The 25,263-nt window shown below is 41.2% G+C and overlaps 1 protein-coding gene across 1 annotated transcript; it reads left to right on the top strand.

Annotated features, from left to right (window-relative positions):
* The first annotated feature begins 109 nt into the window (after window positions 1-109).
* Window positions 110-24,186, top strand: ERCC3 (ERCC excision repair 3, TFIIH core complex helicase subunit). The gene is made up of 15 exons (XM_035569737.2): window positions 110-220; window positions 320-525; window positions 1,767-2,003; window positions 2,218-2,267; window positions 3,575-3,710; window positions 3,917-4,081; window positions 5,151-5,355; window positions 6,372-6,686; window positions 7,932-8,116; window positions 10,595-10,797; window positions 14,231-14,327; window positions 14,515-14,632; window positions 18,128-18,246; window positions 22,612-22,764; window positions 23,376-24,186. The coding sequence occupies exons 1-15, from the start codon at window positions 202-204 to the stop codon at window positions 23,508-23,510; spliced, it is 2,343 nt and encodes a 780-aa protein (XP_035425630.1). The 5' UTR covers window positions 110-201; the 3' UTR covers window positions 23,511-24,186.
* Window positions 24,187-25,263: the final 1,077 nt, after the last annotated feature.

Here is a 25,263-nt window from a genome sequence, read left to right as displayed (position 1 = left end):
GGCGCTGTCGCCGCCCCTCCCCTCAGGCCGTTTCCCGCCTCTCCGTTGGCCTCGCCTCGCCCCTCCCCCGCCCGCGCTCCCCCCCTCCCACCGGGCTACGCACGTGCGGCGTCACGGCGGGGCGCCGCGCGGCGGAAGTGACGCAGGGCCTGGCGGCGGCCGGGACCGGGGTGCCGGCGCGGGGGGCGCTGAGCGGCGGCCATGGGCAGGAAGGAGCGGGGTGAGCGGGGCGGGGACGGGACGGGACGGGAAGGGAAGGGAAGGGAAGGGAAGGGAAGGTTCCGCTCCCCCGCCCCGCTGAGCCCCGGCCGCCCCGCAGAGAAGAAGAAGTCGAAGCGGCGGCACGCGGAGGAGGACGAGGACGATGAGGACGAGGCCGCGGGCCGGGAGCCGCAGGAGGCCGTGCCGTCCGCCGCCGGGAAGCAGGTGGAGGACGGCGGCAGCAAGCTGGACGAGTACGGCGCCAAGGACTACCGGCTGCAGATGCCGCTCAAGGCCGACCACGCCTCGCGGCCGCTCTGGGTGGTAGGTGCGGGGCGGGCGGGCTCCCCCTCTGCTCCCGCTGGGCAGGGCTGGGCGAGCCGGGGCCGTTGTTTTGGGACGAGGTGACTCGGAGGGTGGCGGGGCCTTGCAGAGAGATCTGGACAGATTGGAGAGCTGGGCGATCGCCAACCGCATGAGGTTTAACAAAAGCAAGTGCCGGGTCCTGCACCTGGGACGGGGCAACCCTGGCTATACGTACAGACTGGGCGGCGAGACGCTGGAGAGCAGCCCCGCAGAGAGGGATCTGGGGGTTGTGGTTGACCGCAAGTTGGATATGAGCCAGCAGTGTGCCCTGGCAGCCAGGAGGGCCAACCGTATCCTGGGGTGCATCAAGCACGGCATCGCTAGTCGGTCGAGGGAGGTGATTGTCCCGCTCTACTCTGCGCTGGTGCGGCCTCACCTCGAGTACTGTGTGCAGTTCTGGGCACCACAGCACAAAAAGGATGTAAAACTGTTGGAGAGTGCCTAGAGGGCTACTAAGATGGTGAAGGGCCTAGAGGGGAAGACGTACGAGGAGCGGCTGAGGTCACTGGGCCTGTTCAGCCTGGAAAAAAGGAGGCTGAGGGGAGACCTCACCGCGGTCTACAGCTTCCTCACGAGGGGGAGTGGACGGGAAGGCACTGATCTATTCTCTTTAGTCACCAGTGATAGGACCCGCGGGAATGGTGTCAAGCTGAGGCAAGGGAGGTTTAAGCTAGACATCAGGAAGAGGTTCTTCACCGAGAGGGTGGTCACACGCTGGAACAGGCTTCCCAGGGATGTAGTCACTGCACCAAGCCTGTCCGAATTTAAGAAGAGATTGGACTGTGCACTTAGTCACATGGTCTAAAATTTTGGGTAGACCTGTGCGGTGCCAGGAGTAGGACTCGATGATCCTTATGGGTCCCTTGTAACTCAGGATACATTCTATGATTATGTGCTGGGGGAACGGGGCTGGAAGCTTGCCTTGGCTCAGAGCAGGAAGCCAAATCTTTACTAGTTACTATGAGGGAAAAGCACCCAAGCTGTTAATCTGGGAAAGCTTTGTCAGTCTGGATGGTTTGTTTTCCCTGCTATAGAAGGGTAAATTCTTAGGGTAAATACATTTTTGGGAAACATTATTATAATACATTACCACCTGAATAGCGCAGTCTCTCTGTATCATAATGGCTGCTCTAGAGGAGAGACCTTGTTTTCCTCAAGTACCGCTGGCGCACCCTCAGCATGTCCTTTTGTTTCCGTAGGCTCCCGATGGCCATATTTTTCTGGAAGCCTTTTCTCCGGTTTACAAATACGCGCAGGATTTCTTGGTTGCCATTGCCGAGCCCGTGTGCAGACCAACCCACATTCACGAGTACAAGCTGACCGCGTACTCCCTGTATGCTGCTGTCAGCGTCGGCTTGCAGACCAGCGACATCACCGAGTACTTACAGAAGCTGAGCAAGACTGGTGTCCCGGATGGAATAATTCAGTTTATCAAGGTAAGGCTATTGTACTGGTACAAGGAATACATCTCTTGCTACCAGCAACGTCCTTTCCTTGCTGCCTCTGTTTCCCGGATATTTTTTGATGCGTTTGTTCTGCCCAAAGACACCCTACTTCCTCACAACGAACTAAGCTGCTCTGCAGCGTTGGGTCCCAAACCTAGAGTCGCTGTTTGGCATGTTCCTAATGACTGCTCTCGTCTGTTTGCAGCTGTGCACTGTCAGCTATGGGAAGGTGAAGCTGGTGCTGAAACACAACAGGTAAGTGGCTCTTTCCATTGGTAGTGTGGAAGAAGTCTTCCAGTTGCACAGCTGTCCGTAAATGACTGTGGTCTTAGTGCACGCGGATTTTTACAGCTCTCAGCTGTGTGTGTACGTGTGTTCGTACACGATCGTATTTTTCGTTGTTGAAAGTTTAATACGTTAGTTAATGATTTCAGTTGGTCCAGCTACTAGTGGCTGTCATTGCATTTTTAAATGTAGGATACAAATTTTCTATTCTGGCCTGTTTCTTTTTTTGCTTGGACCTACAATATTCTACAATATCCTTAAGGTTTTCAGATAATTGTTTCATTAATTTCTTCCTAATTTCCAAGAGTATATCTATAAAACCTTTTCTACAGCTGCCCTTCAGTTTCATGTGTCCTGACTTGTATTACATTATTCAGGAGGGATAAGTAAACCCATTGCGAAGAGCTGTGTGCTTCTGTGAGATCTGCTTGTTCCTAGGTTGACTCTGATGTGTTTTAAACACAGAAGATAACGTCAAGAAGGGATTCCCTTCGGAGGTCAGCTAGTTTAGACCTGGCTGATATTATCTAAACCAAAAATTCTGTGGCAGGGAAGGGGAGGAGACAGCAGAAAAGTAAAACCTGCGGCTGTACCTTGCCCATGCTTTCTCTTTCTGGTCTTATGTCTTTTGCAACGTTCTTCTTTTTCTGACAGCCACAGTTAAGACCTGGGACTAAAATCTGATGCTCTGCTTGTGCTGCTGCTGTTTTGAACCTACCGTCGTGGGTAAAAGTAGTGCTAGTATTATTAGCAGGCTTTTGTCTTCTTCCTGGGTGTCGCTAAGAAAAAGATTTCTCCCATGCCTGTTCAGTCTTACCTTTCTCTTGGCTCATGTTTTAACTGTGATCTTTTTCTTCGGGGCTTTTTTGGTCCTGTGGGTAGGACTTTAAAACACCACACCAGCATTTTTACAGACTCATCTCAATTCAGTCTCAGAAAAAAAGCTGCCTCCTGTCACATGTCTCAAGTAAGACTGAAATGTGAGAGATACCTCTTGGCAGTTCTTCATTTTTCCCCACTCGTGCCATTATTGAGAGAGATTGTCTGACCAGGATAGATAACATGTGAGTACGTGATGCTTTTGGTGTGAGGCGTCTTCTAAAACTTCAGATTGTCATAATTTCTTTTTTTTTTTTTTTTTAAATTACCGCCCCTAACATGGGGTACTTGAGAATGCATCTGGGAGAGCTCTAGATTTGAGCATCTGTGCCCCTCTTCCTATGTATTATTCTGTTGATTAGTTCATCCAGATGTTTTTCTTTGTTCTTTCCTTCCAGATATTTTGTGGAAAGTACCCATCCTGATGTCATTCAGCAGCTTCTGCAAGACCATGTTATTAAGGACTGTCGCCTGAGAAATGCTGAAGGTGAAGAAACAGAGCTCATTACAGAGACATTCACCAGTAAATCAGCGGTATGCTTGGCATGTTTTCAAGCAATTGAACTAACACTGGTTAAATTGTTAAGTAGCTTGGAGTGATTATTGTGTGCTTGTGGTGTCAGCAGTCACTTTCAGTTCTGTCAGCAATGCTCTGTGCCTCGTTCATCAGCTCCGCTTCAGTGTGGGGGGGGGGAACATCTCCTGAAGATCCCTTAGGTGAGAATTCCTTTCTATTTCAGATTTCCAAATCCAGTGAAGGTGGCTGTGGTCCATCAACATCACAAGGAATGGATGCTCAAAACAAGCCAGATGTTCCAGCTGACTTATTTGAGTTCTATGAGCAGATGGATAAAGACGAGGAGGAGGAGGAGGAAACACAGACAGTATCCTTTGAAGTCAAGCAGGTACGAGCACTTCTGTCTGGTAGCATCTGTAGCTTTGAGGGATGTGCCTGGGACTCACGAATAAGCGTGTGAATAACCCTTCATATAAAGTACAGTGCCTCCTTGTTTGATGGCAGAGATCACCGGAAGTTGATAACATTTCTTTCCTTTCGCCTTCCAAAATGTTAGGATCTTCCTTTTCAGTATAGAGGGAGGCAGACTGCACGTTGTTCCTTCCCTGCCCAGAAGGGCAGTGCTCACAAGCTAGCGAAGGTTCCAGGAGCTGAGGGAGGTTCCCACTGCATGCAGCTCGATGCTGCTTTGTGCGAGATAAGGGAGAACTCAGTGGGGAGCAGATCTGCTGAATCCGTTGTTGGTTTCAGAACTTTTTTTCTTCATGATTCGTATTTACAGAAGGAACTCTTGGTGGTTCTGCTCTCATAGCTTGAGAGGGGCGGCTGGAGAGTAGAGCACGGTCCTGGCTTGACCTTCAGAGAGCTTTTGTAACTTTCTTCTAGTTGCTTCCTGGACTTGGTGATACTAATGATGTCTTACTGGGCAAAACAGAAATAATAAAAAGAGAACTTTTTAATAACCAAAATATTTACTAAGAAAAAAAAAACACAACACAACTCTTGGTGATTGAATCAACTTGTCATTGTGGTGCAGTAACTGCATTGCCAGGGTATGAAGATTTTCCTTTTGACAGCTGTGCAGCTTTGGTAGGTCCTGCCCTGTAACACACAGAAGCTTTTGTGTCTGTTACTGAGCTCTTTGTGCAGGACTTCAGGGTGTAGTTGAGTCACTGCCAGATAAACAACACATCTGAGATTAATGCGTCATGTACTTCCATCTGTCTAAATAGATGTTCTCTCTGGTATGGACTGTTACTTAAAATGTTTGAGGGGTACGGGGGTGGTCATGAATGAAGTTCTTGAAATGAACTTTGACTCTTGCAGACTTTGTGAGCATAAAAGATAAATGTAACTTCACCTGGTACTATGCAATCAGTGGTTGTTTAAAAAAAAAAAAGAAACATAATAATTCAGATGTGGAGAATTTACCATCTGAGGCTTTGTCTCCTCCTCAGGAGATGATTGAAGAACTTCAGAAGCGTTGTATCCATTTGGAGTACCCTTTGCTGGCAGAATATGATTTCAGAAATGATTCTGTGAATCCTGATATTAACATAGATCTGAAACCTACAGCTGTCCTCAGACCCTATCAAGAGAAAAGCCTAAGGAAGATGTTTGGAAATGGGCGAGCCAGATCTGGTGTTATTGTCTTGCCATGTGGTAAATTACTGAGTTATTCAGGGGTTTTGTTCCTTGGGGGTTTTGCTCTTTGCCTGTAATAAAGTAACTTCTAAATCTGATGATGACTGCTTAGATTTCAAACAGTAGTGGGGACTGTTCTGAGTACCAGTATGCAGAATCCCGTTGGTTTTCAGCCAGCGGGCGATGGGACGGTGGTGAGGGAGAGCCCAGTAAGTAGAGCTCTCAGATGTGCGCTCAGTTTTCCCCGTTGTGACCAAAGAACTGTTTTGTAGTTATGATAAGTTAGATTACCGTTAATGCTTTCACTGTGCCCTCTCAGTCAGCTCTGCTGGTCTTCCAGTGAAATATAAAACTGCTGGCACTGGAATAATTTGTTCTGTGGGTAGGAATAAGGAGCCTGGGGGGGAAGTGGGAATACAAGCAGTGACATGAAGAGGGCTGCAAGCAAGAAGAGAGCCTGCACAGGCAGGTTCTGGACCAGGGCAGTTTGGGAAAGAAAGGAGGAATGTGCAGGTTGGGACAGCCCACGGGAAGCTATAGAAGAGGTAGAAAACAGGAGGCTGCTTGGCAGTGCCCTCGGCATTGGAGGCAGAGGGCAGGCACAGGAGATAAGGCGAGGGCCTGAAAGAGTGCGTAAGGGATGTTGGAAGGGATGAGGAGTGAAGAGATGGGAGGGCTTGCTCTATGGTGGGATGGGCATAGCTGACAGGGGCAGTGGGGGAGATGACATCTACCAGAAGCTTTCTGTGGCCACCTGGAATTTAACCTGCTTTTGAAAGGAAGAAAGCATTATGATTGCTTCTATGGCAAAAGCAAAAATCACAGTGATTTTCTTGAGAAAGCAGCGGGTATGGGGCAATCCAGCTGTTCTTACTGGAGAGTTCATTTCTTTAAGACTGGTATAGTACAGAAACGGTGAAAACTTTGCCTTTATATGATTTCATATCCTCTCAGTTTTCCTATTTCCCTTCCCTCTTTTTCTTCCAGTGCTGTCAGGGAGGTGAATGATGAGTGTCCCTCCTCCTCCCCTGCAGGTGCTGGCAAGTCCCTAGTTGGTGTGACAGCTGCCTGTACTGTCCGCAAGCGGTGTCTGGTCCTTGGCAATTCTGCGGTGTCTGTAGAGCAGTGGAAAGCACAATTCAAGATGTGGTCCACCATCGATGACAGCCAGATATGTCGGTTCACCTCTGATGCCAAAGACAAACCCATTGGCTGTTCTGTTGCTATCAGCACATACTCCATGTTGGGACACACGACTAAGAGATCCTGGGAAGCAGAGAGAGTAATGGAGTGGCTTAAAAGTCAAGAGTGGGGCCTTATGATACTTGATGAAGTGCATACTATCCCTGGTAAGGAAATGGTGTGCAAACCCCTCGTGCTATATATACTGTTAATGTTGCTTTGCTCATATGGAAGATTATGGGATTTTTTTTGCTGTGTTTCTCATGATAGTATGTAGACTTGCGTCATAGGGTTTTGAAACTTAAACAAATAAACTGCGTTGTTCTAATTTGCTTTTTGTCTGATGCTACAGAGTTTAGCTGACCATTGATTTTTTATTATTTTTTTAAATCCTTCAAACTAGCCACTTCGTTCTCTATAATGGTAGTACAGTACACACATGCCTTCTCCTTTTGCATAGGTTGACAAACTGATAACTAAGATACTTAAATTAAATTTGTAGAATTTTGTTGTAGACAAATTTGTTATGTAGATGGTGGTACTCTCCTCAGGAATAGGACAGAAGTTCTTCTGCTTTCTTTGCTTTTGAGATGTCGTTGCACTGTAGGCTTAGCTTTTAATACCTATTTCTATTTCATAAAATATGGGTAACTATTAATGTCCAGAAATAGCTGTTGTATTTGAAGTTACTGTGTAATTCGGATCTATGTTATTGGAGAGCGAGAATGTGGTATTAAAGTGTCTGGAATAATCCTGGCTAAAAGTACCACACAGGATTCTGATAACTGCTCCACCTTGCTGTCATGGTATAATTTTAATAATTTGGTATCTGCTGAAATGATGGAGTTCAGGAGTAGACTTGCTGATTACCTGCCATTTTAACAAAGTAGCATATTGCTGCTCCAGTTCTTTCACTCTTGTTCTTTCTTCGTTTCATAAAAAAAAAATTAAGATACAGAACCTCCTGTGTCTACAGACTCTGCAATCACAGGATTTGTGGCAATGCTGAAGATAAGTAATTCTGCCATATATTAGTACTGAATTTGGCAAAGTCAGCCAAGAGTCCTTGTGTCAAAGATCTTTCTGTGAAATACTACATGACGTTAGATAAGTCGTCTGACCTCTCAGTATATTATGTTTCTTTTTGGGAAACAGGAAATAATACAAATGCCAGAAGGTTTACTGCGATTTTCAGAGTCCGTTGAGGGTGTGAACTGAAGTTGCAAAGTTTTGCTGTAGCACAGAACACTGTTAGAAGTGTATGTGAAATGGGGTGATATTTCCTAACATTGTACTTGCTTTGTGTTGAGGAGTGGAGCTCAATTTTTTTACTTTTATTTTTTTTAATTGCAGTATTTATATTCTAAATCTGTTTAGGAAAGTAAACAGAAAATTTGTCTTACGTTTCTTAGCAAAAATGTTCAGACGCGTGCTCACTATTGTACAAGCCCATTGTAAACTGGGACTGACTGCTACCCTGGTCAGAGAAGATGATAAAATTGTTGACCTGAACTTCCTGATCGGACCAAAGCTCTATGAAGCCAACTGGATGGAGCTGCAGAACAGTGGCTACATTGCTAAAGTCCAGTGTGCTGAGGTGATGCTCTGCTTTTCAGTACTACCAGTATATATTTAATATGTTTATAACTTTTTTTTTTCCTTTTTTGGGGGAACAACTATAGAAATAAGTATTTATTTCACTTGTTCTGTAGCTCAGGCAAGGCTGTCACTGGTCAATATGAACACGTTGCAAATCCAGTAGCGTGACTTCAGCGCTGTTTCTCTTCAGGCATTGTCGTGCTTGATCGGCTGTCCCCTGTTCAGTATTCAGGAATGCGAACAGCAGCTGCAGAATTGTAGACCCACTTTGCAGCCGGCAGTCACGCTGTCTGATTCGATTTCGTATGTTAAGCTCAGTTCAGTATGGTGTTGGTCAGGTGGTATGCTTGGAGCTGCTTTTAATAGAGACTTCAACTGGTAGTCTGTAGTCTATTGAGGAAAATTATTTTAACAAAGAAGGATAGTAGAAAGCTTACAAATAAGAAAACACCTGCTTATTTCAAGCCTTAAGGCATGAAGATGAAAATGGAAAACATGAAACTTGGTCTTGCTATTTCTTTCCAATATAATAGCGTGTGACATCTAGTCTTTCCAGCAAATGGATGAGATAAAAATCTGGTATCAGGTAAGTGGAAACCTTTCATACAGGCAGAACGTTAAAGTAGCCTTTCTGGGTCAGACTAAAGGTCTAGCTTAATATATTGTCTCTGCTAATTGTAAAGATACTTAGAGAAAAGTATAAGAACAGGGCAGGCATATCTGTTACTTTTGATGCCTCTCCAAGCTTTCGATCATTTATGAGCTATAATTGATATCTGCGTAACCCTCAGTGGGTTTCTCTTTCATGATCTCTTCTGGTCTCCCACTGAATAGAAGGAGAGTTTTAGCAGCCACAACTTGCTATGATAGAGTTTCATAGCTTAACTCTCTCTTGATTTTTACCTGGTTTGATGTGTATTTTATTTTATTTTATTTTATTTTATTTTATTTCAAACCTGTCTTGGCTAGTTTCATTTAATTCTTCCTAACTCCCATAGCGAGTGGGAGAAAAGATGCAGAATTTATTCCTGTTTATCCTTTCCTGGTCACTCTTGATTATCATCAGAAGCTTATAATTGGAATACTATTATCAATTGGTAGGAAACAATCTTCATAATTGTTTCTTTTTTGTCCTTATAGTGTAGAATCAGGGGGGTCTTCCACATGAGATAGCACTTCTTAAAAAATAAAATCCACAAGTGGATTGGATTTCCAGTCTCTTGCCTATTAAAGTGCAGAGATTATTACGAAGATTGCTAGCTGTGATAAATGTACTGGAGCTACAGTACATTACAGATAATTTATGAAAGCAATTGGTTATATTTTTAAGTATTTATTACAGATAATATCCAAGGTTATTAATATGATGAGTCAATTAAAGTAAAGGAAAAATAAACCAAACTGACTTGTAGCAGCAGTATCTGCTGCTTTCTCATGTGAGTCCGTTGTTTTCCTTTTGGACTTTGCGCAAACCAGGGGTAGTGGAGCTTATGTACTTTTTAAAAGTAATAGAATGCAAGCAAAGAGTATCTAGAAAGTATCTAGGTGGAAAGGAGAGTAATTGGTCTGCAAATTCAGATCTGACAGCGTTAAGGTACTTTGGTTAATTCTACTGCCAACGTGATTTCTCTCAGTTCCTGAACTGCCCTTGAGACATTGGAAAGTAAAGTCTGAGCTGCCTTTCTCCGGAATGACGTGTAAATTGATATTCTTAAGGCCAATGTTTTGAAATAATACTCTGAGATGTTGCTAAAGCAAAGAAAACAACAAAAAAATTTTGATGGCTGGAAAATATTCAGTATAATACGTGCACAGCTGCATTGCATATTTGTTTGGATCTCCTTGGCATGCTATTGAGAAGTAGCATCTCTTATCAACTATTCTCCATAGCCATGGAAGATGTCTACTCTTTAAGTGCAGTTCTTTCCAGGTGGCAAGAGAGGGCAGTGCTGCTGTCTGATTAGGCAGGGCATGGCCATTGCAGGTATTACTCTTTCAGGGTGCCAGAAGAGAGAGCAGCAGTTACATAAACAGCTGCAGTCTGTTAACAAAGTAATTGTTAACTTGTTCATACAGTTTTGTTCTGTAATGAAGACTAAATGTGTCTTTAGGGTTTCAGAACATGGATGAAAATGAATTTTTAGGGAAAAGGCTTTGACTGCAGTGGCAGGGAGAATATACACAGTTCGTTCCCTTAATACTTTCTTTCTAATATGTGGTAGCATTCAGTGAAACTACCAGGTGTTAAACAACTTTTTTCCAGTCCTGTTCCAGTCAGTCCCCTGCCTGTTCCTGTTGTGGTCACACTGCCACAGCCAGTGCCTTTCATTTTAGTACAGAAGTTAACTGTATTAAGATTTGTGATCTGCACTGTACAGAAAGCTTTAATATATTATCACTCCCCAATATCTTTTAAATTCCCTCTGGGATACAAAAAATAACTGGGGGTTACTCTGTGTATGTTTTCTAATTCTAGGTTTGGTGCCCAATGTCACCTGAATTTTATCGAGAATATGTAGCCATCAAAACAAAGAAACGGATACTGCTCTACACCATGAACCCAAATAAGTTCCGAGCCTGCCAGTTCCTGATTAAGTTTCATGAGCGACGGAATGACAAAATCATCGTTTTTGCTGACAATGTGTTTGCACTGAAGGAGTATGCAATTAGGCTTGGGAAGTAAGTGTTCATGACCAGTGACGGCACTGTTGTTTTTCTCCTTTCTGGAAAGTTATCTTGTAATCTCACAGATGTCAGTTACCTTTAGACGTTTATTGTAATTTTTTGATTTAAGTCCAATCCTCCTATATAAAAAGGAATTCAGGAGGCTATTCTCTGGCATTGCAATGTTATTCCAATGTAGAACAGTTTGAAAAGAATCTTTGTTTAGCATTTGGCTCAGAGGAGTTTTCATGCAAGTTCACTGTGAATGACTTAGTATTTCTCCATTTTCCATTATTATTAGCTGGTGGGCAAAATCAGGGAGCTTTTAAAAATGTTACCAGAACTCTTTCTGTAATAGAGACAGGGGAAGCTATGGTCTGGGAGGAACAGTTTCAAATGAACACTCTGGATCTTTCAAGATCTTTTGGAGCCCAGGTCCTTCCTGTTCAGGTTCTCAAAAGGTCTTAAACTTTTTTTTTTTTTTAAGCAAAAGAGAGAACCTTATTTTTTTTGTAGTATACTGGTGCATTGCCTCGAACTACTGTAATCATTTAACAAATGAAAGCACATTGATCCTGTGAGCTCCTTGGCTACCCTAAACGACGCTAAAATTAATGTACTTTTGGAAGGCATTGCAAATAGAGTTTACTGAGGGGTTAGCATTGGTGTGTTTGTATGGTTTGGGAAAGGATGATCAGGGAGCGTTTGCAAGGATCAGGCATAGACCAATTCTTTGGTGAAAATAAGTACAGAAGGTGGCCTCATCCTTTCTGTGATGAGCCCAAATAAAATTTTGCTGGAAGCTGTGGTGCATGTCGACCATATGATTTCATGTCTAGGAATTTCAGTAGCACTTAGCAAAACCACAAACAACTCTCCTTACACTTCCCAAAATTTCTGATCAGTTTTGACTGATGATAGTTTAACAGCCATGTTGTGCTGGCTTGCTGTGACATCAAAGAGCAGAGCTAATAGTGCTGGATGAATTCCAACACCCGTGGTCTCTTTCATCATTTCTTAAATCTGTCTGGACAGAGATTAGCTATAATGATGCCTCTGGAATGTCGCTAGCAGCGTTCAGTGCACCACGGAAGAAGAGCCTTTAACAAGGACACGTACAGGGAGGGGGTGCTTGCTAAATAGCACAACAGTTTTTAAATGGGGTAGATGCTGTAGAAGTATGGCAGCAGAATTAGTTGAAGAAATATTAGGTGCTTGCTTTTCATGATCTTGACTCAGTTCTCCTTTCCACACATCATGTATGGAGTTCCAGTTTATAGAGACATGTTAAAAGGAAAGGACGGTTGCAGTGCTAGGTGAGTGCGAGAGTGTTTTCATGCCCCTGTGCCAGCTCCTCCTCGACCCCCACGTGTTCCTTTGGTACTGGCAGGGAAAGGCTGTGCACATGACGGGAATTAGTTTGTCTATAACTTCTGGGGCCACGGAATTCAAATTTACTTGGCCAGCTTTTACTGTCATGAGTGTTTCATCCAGGGTTGTATAACTTGGGCTGTTTATTTTCTACTGGTGCTGTTAATGTATTTAAATGGCTGGTTTTGAAGGACTGTATCTGTGTAATTTTGACAATATGTCAAAATATGGGAGAGGCATCTTTACAGAACCCTCGAACACCTTTTTGTAGGAAGGAAAAGGTTTCATTTTAAAAAAAATCAATCTAGCACTGCATGTTCTATGTTCTGGAAAGTACTTAGATGCGTCTTAATGAATTATGGTCAAGCAGGGTGCAGGGATGGTGAGGCTTAAAATGGAGGACAGATAGCCAGGCGCTCTAGGTTATTCTGTGCTTAATTTAAATTTTCTTCCTAGTAGCTTCTATGGTGCTATGTTTGTATTTCTGATGAAAATAGTGTTGATAATACAGTGATGATGTTTTAGTTGTTGCAGAGCAGTGCTTTCACGGAATCGAGGTCTGTTCTGTTTCTCACGCTGCCCCACCAAGCGAGGAGGTTGGGGGGGTGCAGCCAGGGCAGCTGGCCCAGGCTGACCACAGAGGTGTGCTGGACCACAGGATGGATGTCCTGCTCAGCGGTAAAAGCTCGGGGGGAGAAGTGTGCCAGGGTTGCAGTTGCTTGGGGGCTGGCTGGGTATCGGTTGGCTGGTGGTGAGCCATTGAATTTTACATCACTTGTTCTTCTTGGGTTTGTTTCTCTTCGTGTGTTCGTTTGTTTTGTTTTCCTTAAAACCTGTATGAAACCTATGAGTTTTCTCACTTCTGCCCTCTGATTCTCTCCCCCATCCCACTGTGGGGAGAGTGAGTGGGTGGTGGTGTGGTGTTAAACCACAACACTCATTTTTGGCACCCAGTTTGGGGCACAGATGAGATAACAGGTTCAACCAGAGTGCATTGGAGGAAACTTAAAATTACAATATCAGTTTTATGGTTTCTGGTTGCAATATTTGCTTACTCGTTGTCAACATTGTTTTATTTAGTCCATGCCATGCTTCCTTTTTTGCTGAGTACCAAATATGAGAACTCGTTAAAGACTGTTCTTGGCTTTTTCAGTTTGCTGTGATGTGTAGCACTTTAGTTTTGTTTTGCTTGTGAGACCTATGACAAAAGCATTGGCCTTGAACCTAACCTGGTATTTGGGCCCTGCATTGCTGGCGTCCCTGTACTTCAGGATCCATCTTGTAGAGACAATTAACAATTAACATTTTTTTTCCTTTTTTTCCTCCCAAAGCCAATTTGTGGATGAAACAAAGAATGACACCTTCCCCTTTTTTTCCTGTGTGCTAGATGTTTTGTGCCTTGTTACAATAACTCCTCAGTATCTTACACATCCTTTGGTAACCAAAATATTCCTATAGGCGTGTCTCAGGAATGTTTTTGACTTTTCCTAAGGTTAAACAACTATTTAAGATCATTGCTCGGGGATATGCCCTGAGGAGTGGATAGGCGGGTGCATGGGCAGGTGCCTCCGATGCTCTGGGACTTCACCCCCGAACAGCTGTGGGATCCCAGTGAAGCGATGAAATGTTTGAAGGAAGTGAATTGTTAGAGAAGCCTGGATTTTCAAGTGTTTAAATAGGAAGCAAAGGTTGCAGCTGTTAATGTGCTAGCTCAGTAGATTTGAGGAAAACGTCTTTTATTTTAACAGCTGCCTCTAGTCTTTCATGTAGGCCTAGTAAATGTATTCAGTCTCATCTACAGCTTCACTGGTGCACATAATTGCAAAACATTTGTAACTGCCAGAATTTATTTCTGGTAGGTTGGGTTGTTGTAAAGGGTTCCACAAGCTGGATAGCTGCCATAAACATCCAAACAAGCTAAAAGCAAACTGTAAGCTGTATCGAAATGTGGTCCGTTCTTTTATCAGTTCAAATGTGTTCTGTGCTTCCTGTCGCGGTATCTTTGTGAAGAAATGACTGAGAAACCTTGATTTGGTTTAATTTGCATTTGTTCTGTGGTTGTTTTTGTTTTTTTCAGACCCTATATATATGGTCCTACTGCACAAGGAGAAAGAATGCAAATCCTACAAAACTTCAAGCACAATCCAAAAATCAACACTATTTTCATTTCCAAGGTAATTGAAGACTTAGTGTGTTATTGTATCCATATTCAGAGTGAACTTTATTTAAGAGCAAGTTATATATGCACGTTGTGCATTGGCCATCCTTGTATCGCAGCTAACAAAGGTGTGCTTTGTACTCAGTCTTTGTTTATGAAACATGGAAATAAGATGCTGCTCAGAGACTGCTTCTGTGTTGTAGGTAGGGGATACGTCCTTCGATCTACCAGAAGCCAATGTTCTGATTCAGATTTCGTCCCATGGTGGGTCTCGAAGACAGGAGGCTCAAAGACTGGGGCGAGTGCTGAGAGCCAAAAAAGGTAAATGAGATAGTTCTTAGGCTCTGTTTAGCATTTAAGTAATTATTCAGTTTAAATGGAATACTGAAACGTAGACAAAATAAACTGTGTCGTCTTAAATACGCTGTTAGGTTGAGATCACATGGGAGAGGGTTTTTTTAATAATAATATAGATGCCACCCTGTCTTTCACTTGCATCATATTTTCTTTCCTTTTCCATTTTTTCAGCCAGAAATGTATTTTCTTAAATATTTTCTCACATCTTTTTTGCCCTTCCATTATAATGTTGTTTCACTGTTCCAGAACAACTCTGAGTTGTTGTTTTTTTCCCACTTTTTGTTTCACTTTTAACAACTTAAAATTAGCTTTGTCAAATATGCATAATATCAGTAGAAGCATTCAATGTTTCTGGAGCCAGAACTCACAGTGATTTTTAATTTTTTTTCCAAAATTTGTGGATTTGAATATATTGTGTGACCATAAAGGAAGTATTGTTTCTATTCTTTGATTCTGTCCTGTAATGATTGTTTCAGTCTTCTGTTAGTCAATTTGTAAGTGCTTCTGGTAGAGGCAGCATCTTGTACGGTACAAACAGGCATAGTGATCCTGCCCATCCATAACAAAGTATTCTTAAATGAAGTCCTATAACATTTACTTTCTTCCCAAAGACTGACAAAATCATGTTTATTTTTTATTGTCAGGTTGAATAGTTCATTGGGTTTTTGCTGCCTCCCCTTCCCCCAGTGTATTTTTAGGCGATAAGTAAATTGTAAACTGCAAAGCTATTTGTCTGGGATATCTGTGGAGTTGTTCCCCCGTAGCTGCAGTGCCAGTGAGCTCTGCTGACATGACAGACAGGAGGATTTCTGGCTGGCATTAGCTCCAGTGCTTGCAGTGGGTGGCTCAAGCAGCCTGACTGACAGTGATACGATCGCTTAAAAGATGTAGTAGGCAGCTTTTTCAGTAGAAGTGAGGGCGGGCTTCCTGTCCAGCATTTTAGCACAGTTGTTAGTCACTAGCAGGTTTGTATAAACCAGTTATAACCAGCCTACTGGTTTGGTGTGGTTTAGGTTAAGTGCAACTTGTCAAGCAGTTGCTCTCGTTGAGAACAAATAAACACAAAGCCACCATGCAGGAAAAACCTTGTCTGAAAAAAGGATAGATATTGTCCGCTTCTGTTGAATCGTGGTTTTTGTTGTGACGAGTCTGTGAAATTAATTCTTTTTATGGTGGCTTCTAGAGTCAGTGAGTAGAGATCACCTAGAAAACTGATTGTATTGACATTTTCATTTTTGTGATGGATAAGCAGACAGTTGGTAGGATTTAAACTTTTTTGTGGGCATGGTTTTAGGAATCGCATCTTTGGTTACTGGAAATCTGACTGATGACTCCCATCCATTTTTAGTTTGAGGAAAGTTACTGGGAAGGTGGAGTGGGGTGCTTCTGTCACTTTTTTTTTTTTTTTTTTTTTTTTAGTATTTCAGCTTGTCTGGAACTAAGGAGAACTGTTTCTTAGACATGAATTTCTGGTTGACTTGATGAACTGAATGTTTCCTAACAGACACTGACTTAAGTCTGTTCCGTTAGCTGTTAAACAGGGAATGCTTAATCTGCTGTATTTCAGTTTATATCTTCCCAAGACAAATTAAAAAGTAGCTCCAGGCAAAAGTGGTTCTGCTTCAAGAGTTCTCTTGTACAGGGTGGTAATAAGCTTGAAAGTTGGTTTATGTCACAGCCTGTTGGCACTTATTTTAGAAAGAGTGAGTATTCACTAGGGAAGCAGTCATAATTTAGTGGAGGCTATAACTGTCAGCTGGAGAGTGAAATTATTCATAGTGCTTCAGTTCTGTGTTTGTCTATCTGGAAAATGACTCTTGTAAGCAGGGTTGGGGTTTTGTTTTGTTTTTTTTACCTCTGTTTTTGTGTCATTTAGGAAATCTGACTTTCTTGCCCTTATACAGACTTGCTTATACCTTTAATTTTCTTCCTACCAAAGCACTCTCTGCAGTGTTGTCTTGGTGCAGTTCAGCAAAGGCCCTTTTTGTTGAATGGAGCTAAACGCCAGAAACACGACAGACCCAGGGACCTGGGACATGCCTGGTTCACATTAAATCTTCAGGCAGAAGTCATGGGTACTCGTTTTAAACAGTAAAGCCATAAGTCATTTTCAGGAAAGAATGAGGTCTTATTATGGACCTTAATGCTTTTTTTCTGCTTACCAGTGTGCCAGTGTTACAGAGCTGTTGAGCTGGAGCCAAAACCATTTAAAGTAGATTCACTTAAGATAAATTACTGCTGCTGCTTTTCTCAGAAAGCCCTTAATTTGGTCCAGCCTTCTTATATCCTTTTTTAAACCTTGCTGATTTTGTTCGTTCTTTTCTGGATTACAGAGAAGAAATGGGTGAATTGCACAGAAACTGCATATTCATGGTACTTCTTTATATTGACCTTGGATTTATGTTTTTTGTTTTTGTTTTTTTGTTTTTTTTTTCAAAGAACATGTCTGTACATCAGTGAAGGAATATTAAACATTTTTTGGGAGAGTAATACTTCGAGTTAGAAACACTTCCTAAAAAAGCTGAAGGAAAATTAACTTTTTTCTCTTTAGTTCTTCTTTCAGTTTTTCATTCCTTGATAATTCCTTTAGCATGAAATTGTTTTAGAAAAATTGTGTTACTCTAAAAAGAAAATGTCTGGAAAGCACATTTTGAATGTATGCTGACTATTTTCTTTTTAAAATGGGATTTGTTTTACAAATAGTTGTGGCTTTGCAAAACATAAAGAGCTTTTTATAAATAAAAATGATTCTTAAAACAATTTCTACTTGCACTTGAAATCTACATACACAGTTATTTTATGTGCAGTTTGTACTTACAACTGAGGCTTTGTTTGAAAATGCATACAAAACCTGTGTTAGTGAATTAACAAAGTCTCGGTGAGACCTTGTTTTTTAAAAGAGAACCCAGTGCTGTTTAGGTAAGAGATATAACAACTTCAAGGTTGTTTTTGTTTGCTTTAAAAAAAAATGGTTGTTAAAAGGTGCATAGGCTGGTTTATCCTAACATTGCTAACTCTGGTTTACATTGATAAAAGTTTTTCTTTGTATTTTATGTTCAGCTTTTTGACATGTATTAAAATCCTTGTTCTTGACTTTTTACTACTTATTTGCAAGTCTCTTATGTAAAGAATTTTATCTTTTACTTTGTCTAGCATAGTAAAGAAGCAGGTTCTTCTTGGAGTACCAGCATAACTGTGATAGTCTAAAGTTCTTTTTCCATTTTTTTCCCTTTAACCCTTGCTCAAGTTACTAAGAACAAGAGTGGGAATTTCCATGTGGCATGCTTTGTCGATCTATTTATGTAAAGTTTGGTGCAGCTTGTCTTTAAAATAAACTTTGCAAATTGATTTTGTGGAGGGAGAGCTTATTTAAACACCTGATTTTACTGTTTAGTCCTTTTTTGTTCTTGGTTACAGTGTTCCAAATTGAATTAATAGTTTGATGTCTTTGTCTCCTAGGCATGGTTGCAGAGGAATACAATGCCTTTTTTTATTCTCTTGTGTCCCAAGACACTCAGGAAATGGCATATTCAACCAAGCGACAACGGTTTCTTGTAGATCAAGGCTATAGCTTCAAGGTAACTCATCCCTTCTGTTTATTATACTTGTGGCCTATGAATATGACATTCACAGAATCACAGAGTTGTAGGGGTTGGAAGGGACCTCAAGAGATCATCGGGTCCAACCCCCCTGCCAAAGCAGGTTCCCTGCTTTCATATTCATATATTCATATCCTTTCATTTTATTACTAGGTCAAATACTTGAGAATTTCTGTTGTGGAATGTATTAATGAAGGTTTTGCTTGCAGGCAAAAACTGTTCCAGTGTTGTTTTTTCATCTTACTGTGAGGGTAGGTACAAGTTGTTTAATACAGCTTCTAGGAAGGTAAGTATTCTAACTTCAGACCAAGCAGGTGCAGGGGAATAAGGCAGAACTTCACTTGTGTGGTTGGTTTATGCTCATCCTCTTCAGTTGTCCATCCATGCAGGCCTCTTATTAGTTTACTATCGTCCTAGTTGTACATTAAATATTGTTGGTGGTTGGTCATGTTTTGGTGGCCAGCAGCTATTGAGAAAATTTCCAAATCATCACAAATAAATTCCAAATAACTCCACTTCCAAGCTAACATTTCACTATGGAGACAAAATATTTTTACTTGTGGCTGAAGAGATCATACAGTGGGCAGGCCATACCAACAGCCGTGTTGGTATGGCGGCTCTGTGTTAGCAGAAACCGTTGTAGCTAATGGAAGTCTTCAGACTGTGCTTATTTAGCTTCCGCTAACAGTTTGATCTTGCTCTTGTAATGTTCTCTGCACTTCGTTCTGAAGTATATCACCCAAATCCAAAATGACTATGTTGAATGTTGATTGGTTAAGAAATGACAGAACTTACTTTGGAAAAAAACTTACTGCGGAATAGAAATCTTCCTACCTACAACTAAAATGTAGTCCTCAAAATAGAGAAGATTTTCAGTGTTGACTACATAACAGAGCCATGATTGTAAGTCAGAAGTTTCTCCTCGAGTCCTTTCATTAAGGACTTAACACCATCTCATTTCTCCAGTCATGTGTTGTTTCCTCTCTTCTTATTTTTATATTTTTAGATGTGTGATGACCTGTAAGGATGCTCTTCAAACCATCTGACTTTCAAGATTGTTCTCTTGATTGTTGTTTCATTGGCTAGGATAGTCAACAAGCTCCAAGGTGTGTCCTCTCTTGGATACAGTGATAGTGAGACATCAGACAAAGTTAGATACAGTTAAAGCATTGTCTGTCCTCTCAAAACTAGCTGCTGCAGCCAGTAGGCACTAGCCCTGTCTTCCAAGGAAACCATGAAATTTGTTCACCCTTTGTACTTCAGTGTATTATGTACATAGATATGTCATCTTCCTCCAGACATAAAATCTCATTCCACCAAAGTTCCTGTATTTTATAGAGTCCAAGGCCCATAATTTCTTTTTCTTTTAATCCGCAGGCTGTCCTATATGCTCAGCTATTTGGTTGTTAGAAGCATTAGTGTCTCACGATAGCCCTTGCTTTCAAGTATATTTATTCCTTTACAACTGGAGTTTTACTGCTCTTATTAGATGCATTCCCAAAAACGCTTCTTCCAAGAAACATGGCTGAGAAGTAAAAGATAGGGTTCCCATAACTGCCTTTAGAAAACCAAGCTCTAGCTTATGATGTTGAAGAATCCTGCAAGAATTGCACCAGGTGAGAGAGCAAGCAGCCTCTGCTGGATTGCACTTGACCCTAGCTGTTGAAGGTCTTTTCTTGTGAGGCATGTGTGCACTATGGGATATCTCTGTGGGTAAAAACTCTGAACTGTAGCCACCCCAAAGTAAACTGCTCTGTAATCAGTGCCCCCATTAAGGAGAGCTTTAAGGAGGTCCTCACACTGAAACAGATGTGTCACAGTCTTTAGAGGTAAAAGTCTTGTTTTGCTTTGGAGTGAATATACTTTGTCAAAATCACAGATCAGTTAGCTGCAGCTACTTAAAACTGTATCTACGTAGTTATAGCCAAAATGACCAGAGAAATCCCTTTGCTTATATTTGAATGCTTTGGATGATAGAACTAAGTAAGGGGTTAAAATAGAGGGTTTATATTTTGCAAGGAAGACCTACTTCTGGGAGCTTTGAGTTAGTATGGGAGTAAAAGTATTACAAGTGGCAGCTGTGAGTGTCCGAAGCAACATTTTAGCTGACCAGTCCTGGAGTGTTCTTTATTTGCAGTTGAGTAACAAAATGCTAGAATATCTATTTTTCTTCTGTTTGCCAAAGTTTAAGCCTTAGTCATAGCTGGCATCAAACAATAGCAGGACTGGAAGAAACTTGAAGAAACCATCTATTGTGTTTCTTCATTACAAGCCAGGATCAGCTGTGTATATGTCATTCCCGGCAGATGTTTGCCATCATGACTCTACCTCATCTTTAGGTAATTATTTCAGTGCTGATATCTTCTCCTTTAGAATTTTTGTTCCTAATGCCTAACCTTACTAAAAATTCAGTACTGCCTTAAGAAGGTAACAGTTTGCGCTTTTCTTCTAGGACTTACTTTCTTCTTTTAATCTTTCAATAGCTCCTTTCTCTGCCTTTCAGCAAAAAAAAGGACTAGATTAATATTTGTTTGCTAAGTCACTCATTTTGTCTTTGCTTCTTAAATACAGCCTTGTCATCACAATTTGCTACTTGGAGTCTTAATTATTTAAAAGATTTTCGTTAGCTAACCAAAGTTTACTTTTTTTACTGTGTTGTGGTTTTGAGGTTGAATGTGGGATATATTGAATTTTAAACCAATACCAGAAGAATTTACTATATCAAAGAACTGGGGATCACTTAAAACTTGGCATCTGATGAACAGCTTAAAAAAAATATGATGCAGTGGGAATTCTTTCCATTCTATGAATCATGTTAGCACTGTTTTGCAACAACTGGAAACAGGCTAATGCAATTTAAAATTGCTTCTCGTGACTCCATTTTAGTTTTGAGATGATTATAGCACATGTGCTTCTTAAACAACAAGAGGGACAACAGTGTTAATTTGTCCATGTAATAGGACAAAATAGAATTGGATTCTTAAAACTAGACTTTTTCAGACATCCATTTTTGATTTAAAAATTGCCGTTGACAGCAGCCCACAACATAGATTGGTCGTACTAGTATTTCCACTCTGTTTTTCAAAAACACTGCTTTGTGTCTAATGTGGATTTGTTTTGCCTTAAGCTGTATTTCTATTGTTTTATCAGTCTTTGAGATCAGATGCAGCCCAGATTACTGATGTAATTAGTTTCTAATTCTGCTGACTCCAGATGAACTGGAAAAGGAGAATGAGGAGGAAAAATGCTAGATAATTGAGGGAAATGGCTGAATTTGAATGTCTCAAAATGTCTTCAGGATGGAAACATGGTGGGAAAAGTGGGATTCTCATGTATAAATGTATGCTTACCAGAACACATATAACTGCAGGAAAAATTCTTGTGAAGTGCTCAAAATAACTTGCTTAAGAAAGCAAGCTGCCTATTGTTATGCTTCATAACAGAAACTTGAGAGCTTTACAATTCTTCAGAAAAGGAGAATTTTCAATTAATGAAATATATGGCACTATATTGCCAGTAGATGGCATGTGCCCTGCATCCATAGTTATCAAATGAGTTACTAGGAATTTCGAAAAGAACTAACATAACACCCACATTATTTTTGTGTGCTTAGACACAAAATTGAAAGAGTCCTTTTGCTATGCTGCTGCTGTTTCATTGCAGATTGCTGTTTTGTCTCTCAACAACTGATCGTGAATCTTAGATTTTTTGCCCATATTCATAAATATTTATGCTAAAATTCTCAGTGTCTGGAAAGCTAATGGATTATTTTTATGAAATATTAAGTACTTGTTCATGTAACAGTTGGGGCTGGAAGGGATGTTAAAGATCATCTAATTCTAACCCCCCTACCATGGGCAGGGACTCCTCCCACTAGACCAGGCTGCCCAAAGCCCCATCCAATGTGGCCTTGAACACATCCAGGCATGGGCATCCACAGCTTCTCTGGGCAACCTGTTCCAGTGCCTCACCACCCTATGAGTGAAGAATTTACTGTGTTTACATAGTAAAGAATTTACTGGTTCATAACTAGACAAACCTACAGCCTGCAGCATGAAGTTAACTTTCAGTAAGGTTCCTGATCAAGCTGGTATGGAAGTTGTTTGGCTGACATTCTCTGTCCAGAGCTGCTTTTTTTAAGAAGGAGGGAGGTTTGTATTTTGCATTTCCAGCCAGAATATAACAGGGATTGTAGGGTGGGGGTTACACTCGCACTCCCACCACAGGTAATAACAGTTCAAGGCATTTCCAACAGGATGTGGAATCAGGAGTCCTTCTCTTGGTTTTGAACACCAACACTCAAGGAATGAGAAGCCCTACCTTGTACTTTGCTCTACTCCTTAGGTAATAACAAAACTTGCAGGCATGGAAGAAGAAGAACTGTCATTTTCATCCAAAGAAGAACAGCAGCAGCTTCTCCAGAAAGTCCTGCAAGCATCTGACCTAGATGCTGAGGAGGAGGTAGTTGCTGGAGAGTATGGTTCAAAGTCAGCTCAGGTAATGAAAAATGCTCTGAAAATGATAACCATGTATGCAGCAGAACTGAACCATCCCATTTTAATTCTGAATGTGGTGACATCATTGATGCCTTGGTATCTTTGTGAAACATTGGAAAATATTTTTAAGCTGTATTAGTACTTGGCTATTAATTCATTTGTTGGGCACTAGAAGCAAGTTAGACAAACAGAATTCTTGTCCTGCCTCATCGTATTTAAAGATGATGACCCATCTATTGTTACAGATTTTGAAGTTCATCACAAGCTCAGTCACAAGCTCAGTGAAGTTCAGTCACAATCAAGGAATATTTTAAAACACTTTTAAAATAGTCATATGTCAGAGCACATACATACTCTTTTGTGGTGGCATTGTGATCCTTGAATCATGCCGCAATTTCTCTATGCCCAGGGGGCACTTTTTTAAGGCTGTAAACTTAGAGTGAGTGGCGGGCAGTGACTTTCTTTGTAGAAATTCTTTAAGAAAAAAATGTCGAAGGCTTTTGGTGTTGAGGTCAGTAAACAAATAGCGCTGCCCCATAACTAGGGGGTCAGTAGGTTTGAGCTGATCAATATAATCACATATTAAGCACATGTTTCTCCCCTTTCCTATAGATGTCACGTCGTACAGGCACAATGAGCTCTATGTCAGGAGCAGATGACACGGTTTATATGGAATACCACACATCTCGGAGTAAGGCGTCTTCAAATAAACACATCCATCCACTATTTAAACGATTCCGGAAATGATGGTCTTCATGTGTGCATCTTGTTAAAACTGTGGATCCATGTACCTGTTTCCATAACTAAAACTATGGATTTGGAATTTCTGGCAGGTCCTCTAAAAGACTTTTTTATATGCATCTATATGGCCACATACTTGCTTGGCAATGTATGTGCTCTTATGGATGAATGTGAAAGGAGAAAAGGAACTAAATCCCATCACAGCAGAGACATTATCTGGTGACTGGATGCTGGTTACACCTGTCTGATTGCCAGGGTAACTAATAGAGTTTATTTTTATCAGCTGAAGACCCTTTTTCGGAAGAATTCTGAAAAGGTTTTGTATATGAAGTTTGTACTGATGTTAGAAATATTATTTATCTGATTACTGTGTCTGCTTAACAAAGTATTGATGTTTAAAATGCTTAAAAATCATTCATTGAACTGAACAAGTCCTGATAGGAGTACTTGACAGAATGTTTTTAAACTGGGAGCTAGTTTATACTCATGACTTAACTCGTCTTAAAATTCTAACAAAGTGTTTGAAGCATTTTGAATTGCTAAGACAAGAACAAAGAAGGATTCTGTCTCCAAAGTAAACCAGAGGAAAGCATTAGCAAATACAAATACACTCTGCACTCCATTTTCCTCATTTTTCTTGCTATTGTTGAGAAGTTGCTGAAATAAAAACTTTCTTTTGTCATTTCTATTTATTAATCATGCGATAAAAACATCATAACTGCTAAACAGTGCAATGCCATTACAGAAGTTATCGTTGAAACAGTGTTTTGACTAGCCACACAGTGACTTGGAAGCAGAGGTAGAAGAAGAGAATCCTGGGTTTGAGGCTTTTTACTTAACGAAGACAATGCAGTAATTTTCTAGAAAATGTGAGGAGAGGTGGGATCAGTTTGTGGCAGACAGACCATTTTTAAAAAGACTTCCGTTTAATATTGTGACAGTTATACTACTTAGTATAGCACTGTGGATTTGTTTTATTTTTTTTCTGAGAGTATAGTGTTTTAGGAACAAACTCTGAAATAACATTGATCTTGACTAGCTCTTGTAGCAACAGTTAATCGAAAGTTAATTTAGCATAATGGGAGGGGTCTGTGGCAACGGGGTAGCTGAGAAAGTAAGCCCGTGGCCCTCAGCATAGTTCTCTGTACCACACTTTATTAAGTGCTTTGGAACTGATCTCCGTTCTACATAAAACTGGGGGGGGGGGGGGGGGGGGGGGGGAACAAAAAAACGCTAAACTTGCAAATGGCTTAGTAGCAATGTTAGTTTTAGTAATTACAGCATTAGTAGCAGCTGGAATTAGAACGATGCTGTAGTTCTTACACAGTAAATCTTGGCTATGATGTCTAATGACCTTACTCTTGGTAATGGGTCTATGTGGGGTGCAGTACTTCCAGCATCAAGTAAAGCTTAATAATTTTAAGAGGTAAGAATCACTCCATGTTTCAGCAATAGTATTGGTGTTCACAGTTTAGATTTAATTACATTGATACAATTACTGTAGTAATTGCTGCCTGCTGTTACACCATACAGATAACTGTATCTGAGTGGCAGACTGGTATGCCATTACTGGATACTAATCTTTACTGGAATACAGCCACTCAATTCTGCCTTCCAGACAGGAGTCGGTCGCTGAGAAACACCGCTTGTTCCTGCTGCTTTTGTTGTGCTTGCCCCTCACTCCGCTTATGGTCCAGCAGTGCTCTAAGGTACAACTCAACCCCATGGGCACAACAGACTCCTCCAGAATTAATCTGTA

The sequence above is a fragment of the Cygnus atratus genome, chromosome 6, assembly GCF_013377495.2.
Source record: "Cygnus atratus isolate AKBS03 ecotype Queensland, Australia chromosome 6, CAtr_DNAZoo_HiC_assembly, whole genome shotgun sequence".
In the NCBI taxonomy this organism is placed as follows: Eukaryota; Metazoa; Chordata; class Aves; order Anseriformes; family Anatidae; genus Cygnus; species Cygnus atratus.
The sequence above is the reverse complement of the archived record's forward strand: the minus strand, read 5'-3'. Positions and strand labels throughout refer to the sequence as shown.

Bases quoted from the DNA above. Each gene is read 5' to 3' on its own strand.
- ERCC3 (XM_035569737.2), top strand. The intron at 2,268-3,574 runs GTAAGTGGCTCT...CTTTCCTTCCAG, and splicing joins CTGGTGCTGAAACACAACAG to ATATTTTGTGGAAAGTACCC. The intron at 18,247-22,611 runs GTAACTCATCCC...TCTACTCCTTAG, and splicing joins ATCAAGGCTATAGCTTCAAG to GTAATAACAAAACTTGCAGG.